The sequence below is a fragment of the Cuculus canorus genome, chromosome 15 (genome assembly GCF_017976375.1).
Source record: "Cuculus canorus isolate bCucCan1 chromosome 15, bCucCan1.pri, whole genome shotgun sequence".
Classification (NCBI taxonomy): Eukaryota; Metazoa; Chordata; class Aves; order Cuculiformes; family Cuculidae; genus Cuculus; species Cuculus canorus.
This window is the reverse complement of record NC_071415.1, coordinates 11,278,134-11,296,312: the sequence shown is the minus strand read 5'-3', so window position 1 is coordinate 11,296,312 and position 18,179 is coordinate 11,278,134. Positions and strand designations below refer to the sequence as shown.

Here is an 18,179-nt window from a genome sequence, read left to right as displayed (position 1 = left end):
TTCTTCTCTCGTCCTTCCAGCCCGGCAAATCAAGGATGTGTGATCCCTAGACAAGCCTTTTCGATTAGTTCTCATCTTGTAGCACTCACTTCTGTGTGCCTGAGTGGAGCTGCAAATTGTAGCGACCTTTTATTTGTTTGCAGCATTTTATCAGCTGTAACAGGGCTTTCCGGCTCAGTAGTTGTTCCTGCAATGCCATCTTGTGGTGGCCTTGGGACTCGAAATGTGTCTTCTCTCCATGCTAGCCAAAGCCTCTGGGTGAGCTGATTGCAGCTCCCTTTTGTTAGCTGCTTTTGGGTGCTGGTGGGTCAAGGAAACCTTTGTCTCCAGCTGTGTGGCACTGATCGGGGTCTGACCTTCTGAAGCTCGTTTGATGTGTTAGAAACGGACCCTCATGGCAGATGCCTGCACTGGGTGTTTTAACTATGATGCTGTAGAAGAACATAACCCATAGCCCTTAAAATAATTCGTTATTACCTGTGTTATGAGGAGCACGGTGTGTTGGGTCGTTCACAAGTTATAATAGCAAACTTTATTTAGTTAAGTATTCATCCCTAATACGGTTTAAGTCTCTCACTATTTTAAGTGCCTCTCTGAACGCAGAGGAGTTGCTTAATATGTTGAGACTCTGCTGCCCTGTGATTGTGGAAAGTGTGGGGTGGGGAGAGGGCGGTCAGGATTTTGTAGAAATTCTAGTTTTATCTCTCATATTTTTTTCTCAATCTGTCTGCGTTTTGGATAACCCACAGAGGCAAAAAAAAAGTGCAGTGTGTATCTGCTTCTGAGTGACCTGGGAGCTTTACTGTGCCTTAGAGAGTAAGAACTGTGTGTCTTGTTTATAAATGAACTAACTAAAAACTGTATTTTCTTTTTGTCTCTCCAGTGTTCCCAACTCTTGCCCGGCCAGTCCACGTGGTGCTGGATCCTCAGGATATCGTTTTGTTCACAACATTACCTCGGATCTGCAGCTGGCAGCAGAGTACGCCGCAAAAGCAGCATCAGAACAGCAGGCAGATGCATCTGGCGGGGACAGCCCAAAGGTTCAGAAAAACATTACTTACCCAGCAGCGCTCACTAGGAGGCTTATTAAGACCTGGCTGTCTATTGCCTTTGGATATAGTAAAAATATTAATTTAATATTTTTGTAATATTTAATAATACTATATATGTAAAGATAATGTGCTAATGATACTTAATGTTTTCTATAATATTTATTACCCTGGATATAGTAAAAAGGTGTTTAAAAATATTCTGGCCATAAGGGTGCTATGTACGGTATCATCTAGGGTTTTGAAACTGTGCCTTCAAACCAGCGTCTTATTAGTGGCAGGTGATGAATTTGCTTGTTTAGCTGCCCAAAATGTGTTCAAGTCATTTACTAAAAGGGTTAAGCAAGAAGAATTTATATGCTTGTTTGATAAATCAAGGACCCATAAAGAAGAGGTGCATTCAAATTCAGTGGTTTATTTTCTCCTTTTAATGAATGGTATTTTGCAAAACACAGTTGGAGAAAGGGAAGCAGGGGAAGAAACCAGATCCGTGCCATGAGAAATCTGTGTTCCGACTCTAAAACAAAAACAAAGGTCTGTCAAGCAAGCGTTAAATGAGGACAGCAGCAAGTAGAATTTAGATTTAAAAATAACTTAGTTATAATGATAGAATTTAATTTTGGCAAGCTGATCTTCAGATCAAAGTTAAAGGTCTAGATCCAAAACCACCTGATTTGGGATTGGGTGGAGAAGCACAATGGCTTTTTTTGTAGATTGAATCCTCCCTTGAGACATGAAGGGCTGTTCCGGATGGAGTAATACGAAGAGCTGGGAATATGTGATCTGGCAAACAAATTAAAGTTCCTAGAATGAAACAAATCCTGCTGGAGAGGGAAGGAACAGGACTCAAGTTTCACATTGGGCTTATTGCTGGGAGGAGAGCTGGTAGAATGATTGCATGAAACCTTTCTAACAAAGTGTAGTTGTAACTGGGCAGAATTCAGAGCTTTAGTTTCATGAACACTGAAAGCAGTAAACATACCCTACACCCTCTAACTCTTTGCTTCCAATTGCTTGTCCTGATTTTTTCCTGTGCTGGTACAAGCATGTGTGGTAAATTCAGTGGTGAATGGAACTGGATTCAGTTCTTTAGTGCTCTTGGCACACAAACGTTTGTGCTAAATTGGAAGGTAGCCCTAATAAAACAAAAGTGAAAGGGAAGAGGGTGATGCTGCTCTTAGGTGCCCCTGATGCTCTCTTAGCATCTGTGAAACTACAGCTCAACGCATTCTTTTAGTTTGGGTCATTAGTACACTCTGGAGTAGGAATTCTTTATTAGCAACTAAATTTCTGTTTGGCTTTTTCTTTAGGATGAGTCCAAGCCACCCTATTCTTATGCGCAGCTAATTGTGCAGGCTATATCTTCAGCACAAGACAGGCAATTAACACTAAGTGGGATCTATGCCCACATTACCAAGCATTATCCATATTACAGGACTGCTGACAAAGGCTGGCAGGTGAGTGCTTGACACTAACAAGCTTTTAAAATACTTTGACGGAGCTTATCTGCTTTGAAATGCATTTATTAAAGATTTAGGACACTGGGAACAGAGTTGCTTTGACTATTCCCAGAATGAATTTGTTTAACGTAAGCTAACTAGTCTGTGAGTGATTAATTTTTTTAAATACTTTCTAGGGCAGCATTACATGTTATATTTGGGCTCTCTGGTTTCTGAAATCCTTTTAATTCTGTAGTTATGTCTTCAGTTTTTGTTTGTTATTGCATGTTCTCACTCTCAGTCATTCCTCTGCCTAGATACTTGCCTGAATCTTGCTTGATCCTCAGCCTTGTCTTTGTTTGGCGTGATCAGTCCAAGCAGATGTCCAACCTAAAACTGAGGTCCCAATTTTCAGTCCTTATAGTACCTTAAATCCTCACAGATATTTTGTTTTCCCTATGTATCAGCTGCGTTGCCTAAGTCACAGTTTGCAAGCTTTGAATCTCAGAATGGGAACTTAGTCTGTGCCTTCCTTGTGGGATTAAAGGAAATCTGACCAGCTTCATAGGAGAGTTTGAATATAGTTAACAGATGATGAATCAAGCTTAAATGTTCACTTGAGGGCTGCTTTCAAAGTTCCAGAAACCTCAGCTCCACCTGCTTTCAGAGTTTTTCTTGGCATCACACCTCTGAGATGGGTGTTTTCATTTGAATGTAATACACTAATGCAGCTGGAAAGACTCTTGCAGCTGCTCATTTCATTGTGTTCAACTGGCAGAAGCAGTACTGCTTGGTACACTTTGAGTACAGTTGGAATAAACATATTTCTGCCTCCCTGGCTTTTCCCTGTAGTTGTAATTAGTTGTGGAATTCACTTTCTGCCATAACCTGCTCAGCGGAGTTGTGCTTTGCGAACCAGTTGCTGCATCCTGCTTCAAAGAGATATGCATTTCAGTGGATGGTGAAGTTAACCTTTCTCCTCCCCTACCAGTGGCATCTAAAGCTTTGCTTGTGAAGAGCTCTAAAGCTGCTATAAAAGCTCTTGTTTTGTTTTGAAAGTGAAAGAGGAATGAGCTTGTGCACACCTGGGCTTACTGAGCCTTTCCTCTAGCCCAAAATGCAGTGCTGCACACAGTCAGAAGTGGGCTTTTGCAGTGAAAATGATAGTCTTGTCAACATCTGGAGAGCTGTTATGTTGCTAGATTAGTGCCATATCAAAAATGAATTCTTCTTGGAAACAGCTTGCATTATAATTGCCATGGATTCTTCTTGGACTGGCTTGCATTATGATTGCCACGAGGTGCAGTGTCCTTTAGGGCGTGTTTGGGCACCCCAGTGATCATTGGGCAGGTAAGAGTTAGCACAGGCATGAGCAGTTTTTTTCTGCTTGCCTAGAATAAAGCCTGCTGTGGGTTACAGTGATGTCCCCTTGCCTCAGCAAAAGCTCTGCTTCCATTGTCTTCCACAGAAAAGTCACTGCACTGCCCGGCTCCAAATCTATATAAGTGATGGTGTGATACTAAGCAAACCCTTTCAGCATGGTTAGTAGGAACTTGATGCGTTTCCCCAGGTTTTCTCTTGCAGTTCTGCAGTGACTTTGGAGGTGTATGAGATGAGTGACTCGTTTCTGTTTTCAGCACTGATTCTGACTGTGGATTTCATTTTCCCAAGCTGTGTGTTGAAACCCATTCATCTTTGTAATATGCGTCCTCAAAGAAAAATAATAATCTCATTCCTTTCCTTCCTGCAGAATTCCATTCGGCACAACCTCTCCTTGAACCGTTACTTTATTAAAGTCCCACGCTCCCAGGAGGAGCCTGGAAAGGGCTCCTTTTGGCGAATTGACCCTGCCTCTGAAGCCAAACTAGTAGAGCAAGCGTTCAGAAAACGAAGGCAAAGAGGAGTGTCCTGCTTCCGAACACCTTTTGGGCCTCTTTCCTCCAGGTAGCGTCAGCTTCCTCTAATCTCTGTGCCAAACTCAATACAAAGGCAAAACAAACAAAAACTCTCCTGAAGTACAGAGAGCAATCTTTACTTCTGTTTATAGTCTTGAGAGATAATACAGTTAAAACGTCCTGAGGCATAGTCTGAAAATTTCTCTGACTCCTTACAAGTTTACGGAGAAAAATCCAGAACCAAACTACAAAAATGCCTCAAATAACGTATCTGGTTTGGCATCATTTCAAAGAAGATCAAAGGACTTATCACTGGGGTGTTTTCAAATGCCAGTCTCTCATTTCAGGAAACCTGTGTTTAGGTGTGGATTAGATCATAGCGGGAATAACTTTAGTCGCATTTAAAACACTCTCCTATAGGGAAGATCAGGTTGATCATGGTTAGCAGCAGTGAAGCAATGGGAGGTGTTCTGTGTAGCCGTTCCAGTCAGCAGTGTAACTGCAGAAGAGAGCTGTGTGCAGTTTTTTCTGAGCCCTGTAGCTGTGAAGATAAGACTTGCAATTCAACACTACCTGGAGTAGCTTCACGTAACATTCCTCCCACACCTCTCCTTTCCTGTCTTTTAAAATGGGGAGGAACAGGAAGAGAGGTTTTCAGCTGATTGGTTTCTCTGTCTTGTTTGTCATTAAAGAGATGATCAGTTCCTCATGTGTTTGGCCACATGGGACCAGAGGTGGGAAACAAGTGACTGGGGAGGGAGACAATGGGAAGAAGGGAGAACAAATGCTCTATAAGCATATGCAGGGCCAGACACTTGCATCTATGGTTCACCCTTCTTCCTCTTTCCCTCCCCATTACTGTGAAACACTGACAAAAGATCCTTGCAGAATGGCCTGAAATTATAAAACTGATCTGAACACAAGGCACTTTCAGCTTCCCTGTCAGCAGTGGGTCTTGAAATGTTAAGCCTACCTTGAAGGTTCTAGTTTCCTACAGCAAAGAATGACAGTGTTAGGTGCAGGAGCATTTATAAGGTTGCTGTGGATCTTTGAATGCTTCCCAGCAAGACTATATTGGGTAGTGTGGAAGAAAGGCTGTCCTGCTGCTAAAGAATCCTGTACTGGGGATAACTCTTGGTCTCTTCTGCTGTGTTGTGGTCAAAAAGTCTGTGCTTGCCAACACTATGTTCTGGTGTTTCAGGAGTGCTCCTGCCTCCCCTACCCATCCTGGCCTGCTGTCCCCTCGCTCTAGTGGGCTACAGACTCCGGAGTGCCTGTCACGGGAGGGCTCACCCATTCCACACGATCATGACTTTGGGTCAAAGTTAGCCTCAGTTCCAGAGTATCGGTATTCACAGAGTGCACCTGGTGAGTTGCTTTGTTTCGTTAGAGGGTCACTTAATTGCATCAAGTGCCATGCTGAGGACACAGCAGGAACACTTTTGCCAGCATGTTACAGGAGGATCTAGGTCTCTCTTCCCACTGTTATCAGAGACTGTTGATGCATATGCACCTTCAGACCATTTTGTCTTTGGGTGAGGGAGCAGGAGATAAAGGAATGTGTAGAAACACATGAGCTAACCTTGAACTGGGTGGCTCTAAAGAACTGACAGCAGAGTAGCCATGGCAGCACGCAGCTCGCTCACTGTAATTCACCAGCCTTCTGGATAAGATCACCTTGGCCACACAGAGCTCTGTGGTGCTGTGGCCATGGCCCTGGTAATTTGTTAAACCCTGGTAAGTATGTGCCTGTCAGCTGTGCTGTAACTGGCCTGACATACAAGGTGTTCTTGGTGAAGTTGGAAGGCAAAGCTCATGAAGTAAAGCTTCATTTTTTTGTGCTTATTGTGGATTTTGTTCATAGAAGTGTGCTCAGATGGCAAGTAAGGGTTTTTTTGTAAGTTAGGAAAGAGAAGGTTGAAGGTGGTGTTTTTGAAGCTTTATTTTATAATCCCCCCTTCCACCCCTGCCAGTGCTGAAGGACTGAGTATTGTGGATTAGAAGTGTATAAGTGAAATGAACGGATGCCTTTTTACCTTTCCTATTAATGTATGTTTCTCTTCTGTTTAGGATCTCCAGTCAGTGCCCAGCCAGTGATTATGGCTGTTCCTCCCCGACCATCCACTCTAGTGGCAAAGCCAGTCGCGTACATGCCAGCATCAATAATGACTTCTCAACAGCCTTCGTGTCATGCAATTCACGTAGTTCAGCAAGCTCCCACTGTTACAATGGTCCGAGTTGTGACCTCCTCTGCAAACTCTGCAAATGGATACATCCTCACAAATCAGGGCACAGCAGGAGGAGAAGCTGCGGGAACAGTGTTGGACTTAGCTGGTGACCACCGAGGTAACTTTTCACCTCCCTTGCTGTTTTGCTTAATAAGGCTTGAGCAGTCCTGGGGGGTGGGTAGTCAAATGCTGTTTCAGTCACTGGATGCTTAGCCCTTCGTAAAAGATGTTTCTCCAGATAAAACTTGAAACCAAGCAAGAGCTCATACATTTGATTTCTCCACCAGTGAGCAGGACAGCTCTGCTCCCTTGTCTCCTGTGGGGAACAAGTCTAACAGACTTTTGAGACTAAAAAACACGCAGTGCTTTAAGTATTTATGTTCTCCCCAGTATCAATATTATGCCAGTGTATTGATCAGCTGGATGTGCCGTAGGAGTGTGTGCTTTTCCTAGCCAAAAAAGATGGCCTGGGAAAGGCTGAAACTCTCTGCTTCAGGATGGCCTTGTAAATAAATGATTGAGCCGTTCTGCTCTGCAGGCCTGAATTCCTGGAGGAAAGCATGTGCTTCTGAAAGTGCAGGCAGGGCCCCATTAAAGCAGTCTTCAAAAACCAGTTGCAACAAAGGCCTCTTTTTAGCCTAAGCTGGAAATTCCAGCCTTGGGGGATTTAGTGAGTTAAATGTTCTCTTGCTGTTATCTAGACAACACCTTGTCTGCTCACCATTTCAGAAGGGCTTAGTGCCACAAGATAGGTGTGTGATGTACCAGCAGCGAGACTAGTTATTCAAATTGCTTTTATGTGGGCAGTGGGGCAATGGTTTTCTCTTAGGGAAAGGAAAAAGACAAAGACCTTCCCCTATTGCAGTAGCAGGACCACTGGCATTTTTGGTTCAGCACTGGTTATCCTGCTTGAGTTTCACTTGCATTCTCTAGAAATTCCTGTCTGGATCCCATACGTGTTCCTGAAGCGCTAACGGTTGCAGCTGTCTATCCATCACCTGCTTCCTTCTTTCATTCGCTAGTTGTCACTGTCACTTGTTCTTTCCTTGCTTGTCCCTCTCTTATTCCCACTTGTTTCCTTTTCTAGCCTCTACCTTCCCTTTGTTTTTCCTGGTTGCTCCATTTTTCTTCCTAATCTCCCTGCTTTTCTTGCCTTTTCCTCCCAGCTTCCCATCAGCCCACCTGCTGGTCTCAGCTCAGTGCTTCTGTTCCATCTAACTCCACTCTTGTTGTCTATTAATATTAAAATGGGGGAAGTCTTCTCTTCCTCTGGGACTAACAAGTTTGTGTTTCCTCCCTGCCTTCTCTGCTTTGGGACCCACAGAACCTCTGGAAGAGAAGAAGGCTCTCTTCTCCTGCATGTCCAGCAGAAGGCTGTCCTGTATCTATTATATGCCTGCTGAATTGACTCCTATCTTGTCCTGGGAAGGGAGATAACTGTTTGAGAGCACTCAACCACTTATCTCCACCCAGGAACTCAACCTTTCTTTTTATTATTTTTTTCCCTCCCACTTGGTTTCTTCCTGTACCTTCATAGCTAGCAGAAGGTTGCAGTTGTGGGAAGACCTCCCTGTAAATTAATCTACGTGCAGGCCTGACAGCAAGCTGTTGCAGTCTGGTGGCCCCAGGCATTGTTTAAGATCTTAATGCCTTCCCCTGCTGTGTGATATTGAGAACCAGGCCAATTTGCCTGTAATTATAAAGTAAGCTATAAGATTTGCAGTGACTGCTGTCCAGATCACAGCTATAATGTGCCAACAATGGAGGGGATGCCTTTTTAGGAGAAAAAGTCACATATATAATCTTGATTTTTTTTTTTTTTTCCCTGAGTGACTTATGTTGTAAGAAAAATGTTCTTAATACTGATAAAGTATTTGTGCAATAGATAATATTTTAGTGTTTTCAAATATTCAGCCCTGACCACTGGTGGTGCTGAGGTATTTTCACATCTGTAAGCCTGGAATATGTATCACTGCTAAAATGTTAATGAGAGTGAAACCTCGTCCTAAACCACAGTGGTAAATGATTGTTGTCTGTTCTGCTCTTAAGCAGGCATAGATGAAAAGCCAACGATCGCATTTGCCACAATACCTACAGCCAGTCGTGTTATTCAGACAGTCGCCAGTCAGATGGCACAGGGTGTTCCAGGACAGACGGTCACGATCCTTCAGCAGGCAGCTCCAGTCGCCATTGGACAGCATCAGCTCCCCGTGCGTGCAGTCACACAGAACGGGAAACATGCCGTCCCCACCAACAGCATCACCGGCAGCGCTTATGGTAGGCTCTGTTCCCATTGCTTTCTGGTTTTTGATTGCTCTCTAAGCTTAGCAGTTAGGTAAAGCTGTAAGGGTTTTCTTTTCATGGTTAGTTATATATCAAGTTATTCCATGTGGCTGATTCCAAAGGTATTCCAATTCTTTAACTTCTGCAGCTATAAATGCCCCTGGTAGAGATCCTTCTGTCACCCTTAGTTTGCTCCTTTTCTCTAGTGGAAAAGTTTGCTGTCTACCATTGCTTCTGAAAGTCCAATGTCTTTCCTTTGTCCTTGACTAGTCTATTTCCTTTGTCCTTTATTACTACTTATATTCCCTGCCTTTTACGGGTTACTTGTTGAAAGTGTTAGTGATTCTTGTGTAGAGCCTATTTTCATTTGTTTTCCTCTGACAAAGAGCCTTTGCTTTCAGCATGCCAAATAATCGAATTTCCATCGTGCTCTTTAGATCTTGTGAAATATGACTCCATAGAGTGTTACAAAAATAACGTACTTTCCCATCTTAAGCCTAAGAGAAATAACATCTATTTCATCAGGTGAATAAATGTAGGATTTCTTATATACGGGATGTATTCTAGTCATTTGTCAAGCCCAATTCTTAAAATCGCATACTAGCTATGTCTTTGGCAGCCTCCTCTTATTGCTTGCTCAGCACCTCAGGTTTTGTCCAGTCAAGGAAAATGACAGGATAGCAATATCCAGGTTTCTTACAGCCCTTTTCAGTGAGGTGCTCAGCACCTGTGCTGTGCCAGGCCTGTGCTTACGGGGAGCTTGAAATGGAGGGCATCAATGGGATCTTGATGGCTTTCATGAAGCAAAGTAGGAACATTTCCACAGAATTTTCTGCCACATCTATTCGCAGTATCACCTGGCTCGCAGTTTTATTGCAAGAATCTTATTGGGGCAATGAAAAAATGATAGCAAATAGGTTTTTATGCAACTAGGAAATTAAGATATAAAATAGATCGTGTAGGTGGAGTTGCTGCTACCCAGCAGTAGTGTTTGTCTCATGAAGAACCAGACAGGTTTTTAGTTAATGTTTGTATGTTAAGACACTCTAATCTCACCAGACTTCTTCTAGCTATCTTGTCGAACTGGAAAGTATTCCAGTTGCAGCTGAGTTTTTTTGTAAGCAGTGGTGAATTTTCTTGCTGACCAAATGGAGTCTGAGACTTTTGACTCATCTGTGTGCAGTTAACTTCTTTTTTAGCTGCATGGTTTAGGTCCTCTAAGTCACTGAACTGTAGCTGGTGTCTGCCCTCATCCTTGCCCTATTTTTTTCCCTTCATCTTCTTGATACTGTACAGCCTTCTTCCCGTGCCTTGGTAGAAGCTGCTGGGCTTTGAAGGCCTTTGTTCTGTTTGCTTTGTTTATTTATCCTAGGGCTCCTTTTTGATGCATTTAGCAGTGAACACGCTACTAATGTTCTGTCATTACATCCTTTGCAAATCAGTCTGGAGGGCAGAGGATGTGCTGTCTCCCAAGCCCCCTTTGGCTGCCTCTGTGGTTGATGCAGAGTCCAAAAACTGCATGTGTGTTGTTTTCCAAACAGTGTTGTGTGCCAAAACCAGCGTGTAAGCACATTCTCTGTCTGGAACTAGAATTGTAGACATTTTTACGGAGGATTGCTACTTAAATCGTCTTTTTTTCTCACCACTTTTCTGAGTGGGGGGGTGAGAGTTTTTGTCAGTACCAGAATACAAGATTGGGAGCCAGAAATTCCTACCTTTTGATCCCAGTTCTGATGGCAGTGCATTTGGGTGTCTGGAGTAAGCTCCGTCCTGCTTGTCTTAAAAGTAAGATGTCGGTACACACAGCGGTTGGGTTATAATCTAGTTTCCCAACAGACCGGCTGTTCTTAGTGTGCCAACAAAGCATACTCTAAGTTGAAGGTGAAGCACACAGATGATGTAGCTTCCAAGAAGTTCTGAGTGTAGGTGGCTGGAGAAGAACCTTTCAAAGAGAAGATGTGCTGTAATTTTGTAAGGGGATTGAGTCTGCCCTTCTGGAGATGAGTGCTTAGCTGGCAATGTCTTGTTTGACAGTGGATATGAAGAAGGAGGTTTCTCCCATGAAAGGGGTTATTACTGGATTGCTGAACTTGCTGTCCTTGTCTCTCCCTCTCCCCCACAATCTCGGCTTTGTGTAAGCCTTACAAAATGGACTCAACAACAACACTTGAATATGTGCCAGCAATCACGTTTGACTGTAGTGTTTTGTTTTCTTGTTTTCTGGAATAGCGAACGCTTGTGCTACTTCACCACATTAATTCTTTCTCTCTCTTGTCCTGCTTCCCAGCGCTTACAAATCCCTTGCAGCTCCTTGCAGCCCAGGCCAGCTCATCCACTCCTGTTGTCGTCAGCCGAGTGTGTGAGACAGGGACCGAAGAGACAGCAGCAGCCTCCTCCAGTGAACCTGAAGTTAAAAGACCCCGGATAGAAGAGTCCAGTGGAGCAGTCCCAGCCCAAACTGGAGTCATCACATCTGCAATGCCACAAGGACAGGCAACCAGTGAATGAAGAACCGGTGGGACGAGCTGGAGTGTTGCGGGGTGGGCATGGGATGGCAGGAGCCCTAAAGCAGCTTTCAAAGAAAACAAACCGCAACTGTTAACAGCTCAAAACATAGCGGATAAAGAGCTCTTTTTAAAGTCAGGTTTATAAATGGGAGGTCAACAGCTGTTAGAATCACAAGGTGCCAAAAAGAATGGAAAACCCCTCCCAAGAACGCATACCTGGAACTCTGTTCTGTCTTTACCTATGGGATTTTTTTTTCCTTTTTTTTAAAAAAAAAAGATTCAAAAAAAAAAATACAGACAACTGATTGTATGACTGCTGGGATATTTTTAACTGTCTTTCCCCTTTTGGCTCCAAGGGGATGGGATTTGCAGTTCAGCATCTAAAGGAATGTAACACAAATACAGTCTGCTCCCTGGAAAGAAAACTCCTCATTTTCTATGCCTTAATACTGTGCTTTTCAGAGGTTTGAACCATAGGACCATTTTAAAAAGGCCACCTAAGGTAATCAAATGCTGAAAGATGGGTGCAGTATCTCACAACAACAGCATTAAAGAAACATGGTACCAAGCTTAAAGAAAAAAAGGCAAAATATTTTGGTTTTTAAAACAAAAATTCTGAATATGAACGAATGTTTATTTATGTGGAGATTCGGGAGGAAGAGTTACAGGGCTCAACCACCTGGATTTCCAGATGCAATTTCTCTCCATTCCCTCTGAGGGAGAATAAGAGGAACTGTGTTAATTTGGTTCCTGTAAAGATGTTAAAAACAAAGAGGTTTGTACCTTCAGTGATTTCTTACTATTATTCATCATTTGCTCTGGACAACAGCCAAAGTATCTTGGTGACTGAGGATCGCATGGGGAAGGATGTCTCCAAAAGGTTCTGTGTGCATTTGATTGATCACATCCTGTGCTGGAGCACCAGATTTTGTTCAAAATAACACTGTAGGTGAAGACATTGCTACTGTCTTTGGGGGCTTGAAAATATTGGTTGTTCTTCTGCACTAAAGCAGCTTGCCTTCACCTCCTGTTGGTAGTGTAGTCCAAACAGAGGGATGATGGTGAGGAGTCCACGGCTGGGTAGGAGTCTGTCACTGACCCTCTGCTGCTGCTAATAGCAAAGCTCCGCATTGTTCTACTGAGAGGGAAGTCAAGAGCTGGGCTGAGGGGCAGCAGCGTTCAAACAATGTTCAATACAAATTCTGTAACAGTGTAGAGACCAAGGCAAAAGAGGCCTTTGATTTTCCACGTGGCAAAAGTCACTGGAGGTCTTGAACAGGTTTTCCAAAAGGAATTTGGAGGTTTGCTTTCATTGCCCGGCTCCCTCTCCCATCTCTCCTCCCTTGAGGACCTTTTGGGTTGGCCAGTAGGCAGAGGGTTTTATTCAAACTCTGTTCCAGGCTTTTCATGTACTACAAGTACATCTTACAAGTTAGCAGATTTGAGTCACTTCTGCCATGGGGAGCAGTGAGTGTGTGTGATGCCTTGTGACTAACAAAGAAATCAATCCCTGCATAGCCTCCAGCTTACCCCTTTGGGTTTATGCCTGTTTGCCGTTCCCTTGGCGAACGTGTCTTCTGGCAGCACAGCAGAGACCTTTTCATTTAGAAATTATTATGGCTTTGGTAATGGCAAAAGAGACTTAAGAGGGATGGGATGTGCCTTTGGTAGGTTATCCCCTACCTGTACTGGTTTATTGTCTTGTACCATCTGACACGCAATCACAGAGCAGAGAGACAAGCCCACCACATAAACGTGCTGCAGAAGGATTTCCCCAGCGGGCAGTAAGGGATACTGTCAGTATGTCTGTGGGGATTTAGGGGGTAAGGCACAACCATACAATATCTGCTGGAATTTCGGGAGGGGAGAGGAAATAATCCACAAGGTGACAGCTGGCATCGCTTGCTCCCTTCTAGGTTTCCTTTCTGTTTGCCAAATCCTATTCAATAGCCAAATCCCACCACTTGAATAAAACCCAGCCATGTTTTATTCTCAAGCCAATTGTTTTGTGAGAAATGTCTCTGAAAGAAAGAAAGAATTTCTTGGTCTCATGATTTGCGGTCACATTCTGCAGTTAGAGGCACACAAAGCATTCAGGACAGTTCATTTGTCTGCGGCTAGGCTTTCATAATTTAAGTGTGTGCCTTTAGTGACAAGTTATTAGATTGGATTTTAGTACTTTGAAATGATTTTGTGAAGGAGGATTGTTACAGACCACAAAGTAATTGAAGCAGGCCAGCCTCCAGCTGTCACTTTTCCTGCTAGGAAGGCTAGGTGTGGCATAGCGGAAAAGCACATGGATTAAGTCTGTGTTTTGTAGCCTTTTCAAAGCCAGAATTCAATAAAGTGGACTTCAAGGAAGAATGCACAAGTGAGAGTGCAGCATAGTTTATCTGTGATTAATCATTACTTTTGGGTGACTGCTGGTTTAGATCCAGGCACGCCTCTGAAACAGCCCCGAAGCTAGGGAAATTTCCTGAAGCAGAGGAGTCTTTGGGTTTTCAGTATGTTGGATGAGTCAGTGCAGGATGGGAAACCAACAGAATGCTATTTAGGATGTGAAACTGCCAAAGTTTTGTGGCTTTTTCTTTGCTGCTGCTTTTCTCTTGGAAAGTCTGAATAATTAGGCCTTAAACTTCTGTAAAGTAGTCCGGCACCGTAGAAATACATCACCGAATGATGGTGTTTTCATAGACCAGCTGCTGCTTTATAGATCCCTCTTGGAAGTCCATCCTCAGGTTGCATGTATAGATTTGTCTCCTCAGTATTCAGAACAGAATAATGCTTTCTCAGTCTGCCTTTTGTGGCTCTCACTGCTGACTGGTTAAAATGCAAGTTGAGGATAAATAACTGTCTTTGATCTGTTCACCCATTCTGCTTGAGATGTCTGGAACTTTCAGTTGATCCTTTCAGGGGAATTTTGCTTTATTGCTCTGCTGCATTGCCCTGCTACTGTAGGAAGCAGCCATGCCGCTTGAAAATTAATTTGTGTTATTGCATGATACTAGGTAAAATAACAGTTCTTACTAAATCCTGTCAAGAGCTATGGAAAAAGGTGATCCTTGTCTGGAGTGCAAGAGATAGGGACATGTTGTTTCAGGCCTCTAGATTAAATCTTTCACCAAACCGCTCAGTCTGGAAAACACCACCACTCTTTTTACATCAGTCCTATTTCCCCAGGCTATCAGTTTGCCATTTTCCTGCAGTGTTCAAATTAATGTGGTGGTCAAATTAAGCTTTCGGATAGAAAGAAAACGTTACCTTAATGGTTATATGCAGTACTTGGATTATTTTAAATTGGTTGTCTAACTTGCAGCTTTTTATGCAAAAGAAACCATCTCATGTCCTCAATTAATTGTATTAACTGAGAGAGGAGTAGGAGGCCTTGCTGCATCTTCTGCTGTCTGTATAATGAAGGTAAAGACATGGAGGATATTTTGCCTTCTGTAACTTGAACCTGGGAAAACTTTAAAACCAAGTTCTTAATTTATTAATTCACTTCTTGCTGTTCCCTATAGATATTTTTTTTTCATCTTAGTGACTAGTTATACTTTGATTGCAGTTTATAGCAACTTTCATCGCCTCAGTTTGCAAAAGCTGAATACAATTGTTCTTGGGTTTGTTCCACTGGAATTCCTTAGTTATTGCTTTGTCTTGACCTTGGCTCTTGTGATACAGGAAGGTTTTTACAGTGAGATCAATTTCATCTGATTTACTGATACCATAACACAGTGCCGAGCACAGAATGGGAGTTCATGATTAGCTCATATATTCTTTTCAACTCTTTTTTCTTCCCATATCTCTCCCTCCCCTATACTATTAACACTGTCCCCTGTAGCATATACAGTCATTTTTATCCACTGACAGGAGCAGCACCTTGCATTAAGCTCTGCCCAAGGCCTGAAGGATGGAAGTACCTCTGGGGTACACGGAGCTCCAGAGAAGGTTGGGAAAGGTCAATTTGGTCACCCCATGTTTAATTTTCATGCTGTGTTTTAGACATGTTACTGTTGGGCACAGCTCATTCACGAGTGTGTTTTCAGATCTTTGTTAAAGCTTTTTAAGAGGAAAGAAATAGTTAAATAACAGCTGAAGCCTTTATAATACTACTGCAATCAATGCCATAGTCTTGCTTTAGGGTTTGTGGGGGGGCAAAGCTGAGTTTGCATGTTGTAGACATCTGTCTTGTGTACAGATTTAGAACTATGATTAGCAGTTAACCTTCCACGTTTTTTTCCCCTTTTTCAGTAGGGAAACACCAGCAGTAAAAGAAAACTTTGAGCACAGAAGGTGAGGAACCTCTGTCTAAGCAAGTGAGAGTGTCTGACCTGAGTTTTCATAGTGTGGCATGGAACACTTTTCACTGACCACTGGAGACATTAGGTGGAAGGCTCTAACTTCAGTTGGTGTTAGCGAGGGGGTTTCCCAATGAGGTATCACTCTGCTGTACGCTGAAGTGTAGGTGAATGTGAAAACATAAGGTGGAAGGAGAGATGTCTCCCTGCCTTATCTAGGTTTGGGAATCTTGGAAGACAAGGATTTAACCTAGTAATATTTCTGTACCTTTCCTTAGAGGATCAAAAGTTGTTTCTTATTGCATCTAAGGATTAAATTCCAGCTGGTTGGTTGCTACACTTCTGCAAGTATAGCCCAGTACCTGTTTGGTCTCTTGCTACAAGACAAGTGTAAGTGTAAGAAAAGAGTCAAAAGAGAACTGAAAATACTGTGGATTGTATTTGTATGTCTGCAAACATCATGTCCCTCTCTTCCAAAGAGGAGTGCCTGCTTGGGTCTTGGGGCTTTCTGAACAGGAGGCAGTGCTTGATGACTTTGGAAAATATCTTTACTTTACCTTATCAAATGATCGTTTCAATCCAATTTGGAACTTGCCTTGAGTTTCTACTCTGATGCAAAATCTTACTGGTATTTTAGTCCTGCTGCTAATAAATTGGACTAGGGCATTAAGAATAGACCTCTAAAAGGACATGACAGCTTCATAATTTTGCCCTTGCTCCACACTGAGCTTTTGAGTTTGCACATGCCATCCTGCAGCATGATCTCTCTTCCTTTGCCAGGCAGCTCCTCTTTCTGCTCCCTATTATAGTTTTTCCCCTCTATTTGTAGTTATTTCTGCCAACTCTGGAGTCCTTTAATCCAGCTCCTAATTTAATGCCATTGCTTGAAGGTCTGCATCTGGTGTGTTAGGTTGCAGTTATACAACAGATTGTTCAGTCATATAACTTTTTGTTTCTTTATGGGTGAAAAATTATATGCCAAAGCTGCTACTACTATAGCATACACTACTGTTGTAAAGTGTAGCTTACAATGGAGCCAGCTGTGCTGCAAAAAAACAGTTACACTACAAGGTCATCTGGATTGCTGGAACTGATGGGACTGGGGTGTGATGGCTTGCATTTTGATCTGGACCTGATGTGAACGTAGCTGTGACCTCATGCTGGAGTGCCTCTCTCTCTCTGTGGCTGCCTAGTGGCTATTGGGCTGTGTTGAGTTAGACCAGCATCTCTCTGCTAGGTGGGTTGTTTGCAGGACAGTGCATGTGGCTGTGCACACATATCTGAGGATATATGGATATATAATAATCAGTGGAAAATAAGTAGCTGTGATGGTGGGCTTTCTGTGCTAGATTGTCTTTCACAGGGCAGTAATACAGTAGTGAGCGTTTTACTTTGGACTGAGCAAGACGTTTTGAAAAATACTTGGTTTTCTTGGAGCACTATATTTAAATTCCAAATTTTTAATCCACTTTTAACCTTTGTATTTATATGTTCAGAAAACTCTTTTGATACCTTTTCAATTTATCAACACTGAATTAAAACCCTTCAGAATGTATGGCTGGTCCTCTCCTTATGCGTCACTTTAAGTTTCAGAGCCTGAGGGTAGTTGTGCCATGTCTACCCCTTTGCTCTCAAGGTAGAAGAAACCATTGATAATTGATGAGTGGCAGCTAAGGAAGAAACCCTTTAAATATATTTTTTTTTGAGAATATTAAATTAGATCTGTGTAAACATAAAATTTATATTTATTAACTCTGTGTGTGTGTGAGTGTATGTGTAAATATAGATATGTAAATGGTCCATGAGTATTTCTTTCTCTTAAATGGTACTTTACACAGAATTTTATACAGTAGCTGGTAAATTCCCGCACCAGGCACTGATTCTGAAAGAACGATGCACCTATTTTTGTAATGAACGTGGGCAGCCAGTAGAAGCAGCTTTACTTCAATGACTGCTTTCATTCCTCTCACAGAGCAGAACAGATGACTTGGTACTTGCATTTTCCTTGTGCAGGAGCCCTGCTTCTGGCTTTGTCATGCTTTCAGCAACCCCAGTGCATGCTGCTTTTCTGGCAAGAAAATTCCCCAAATGGCACTAATGAAAGCTGGAATTCTTTCTCATGTCAAATTGTCTCTAGGTGTGATATCAGGGAGTTCTTTACAGAAGTCTTCTACTCTGTAAGTAATGGGACCTCATGTCTCACAGAGGAAATTAAAGGAGGGTCCATGAGGATGCTGGTATGGTGGAGGAATTCCTGTCTGTCCGTTAGGTGGCTAAGCTAACTATAGTTTCTTTTCCTCTGTGGTGAGATCATTCTCCTTTTCTGATGCTTCTCTCTCTTTGTGGAGCGTGAGGTGTGTGTATCCCCTTAAAAATAAATGCTGTAAGTGTTTTTCTAATGTTCCCATTCACAGGGAGTAAATTTCACCTGACTAGCCAAATTTCAGTTGTGGTTGAACTCCACAAGGATCACTAAATTCACG

General features: G+C 42.7%; 1 protein-coding gene across 2 annotated transcripts in view; it reads left to right on the top strand.

Annotated features, from left to right (window-relative positions):
- The window catches only part of FOXK1 (forkhead box K1), a 53,885-nt gene extending 37,656 nt beyond the window's left edge, over positions 1-16,229 (top strand). The window contains exons 3-9 of one of the 2 annotated variants that reach the window (XM_054080610.1): positions 884-1,040; positions 2,360-2,506; positions 4,239-4,432; positions 5,585-5,751; positions 6,454-6,729; positions 8,664-8,888; positions 11,182-16,229. In XM_054080610.1, the coding sequence (XP_053936585.1) occupies positions 884-1,040; positions 2,360-2,506; positions 4,239-4,432; positions 5,585-5,751; positions 6,454-6,729; positions 8,664-8,888; positions 11,182-11,402 (1,387 nt within the window). In that variant the 3' untranslated portion in view covers positions 11,403-16,229. Of the gene's footprint in view, positions 1-883; positions 1,041-2,359; positions 2,507-4,238; positions 4,433-5,584; positions 5,752-6,453; positions 6,730-8,660; positions 8,889-11,181 lie in introns of both variants that reach the window. The other variant, XM_054080609.1, reaches the window with a different exon arrangement.
- The last annotated feature ends 1,950 nt before the right edge of the window (positions 16,230-18,179 follow it).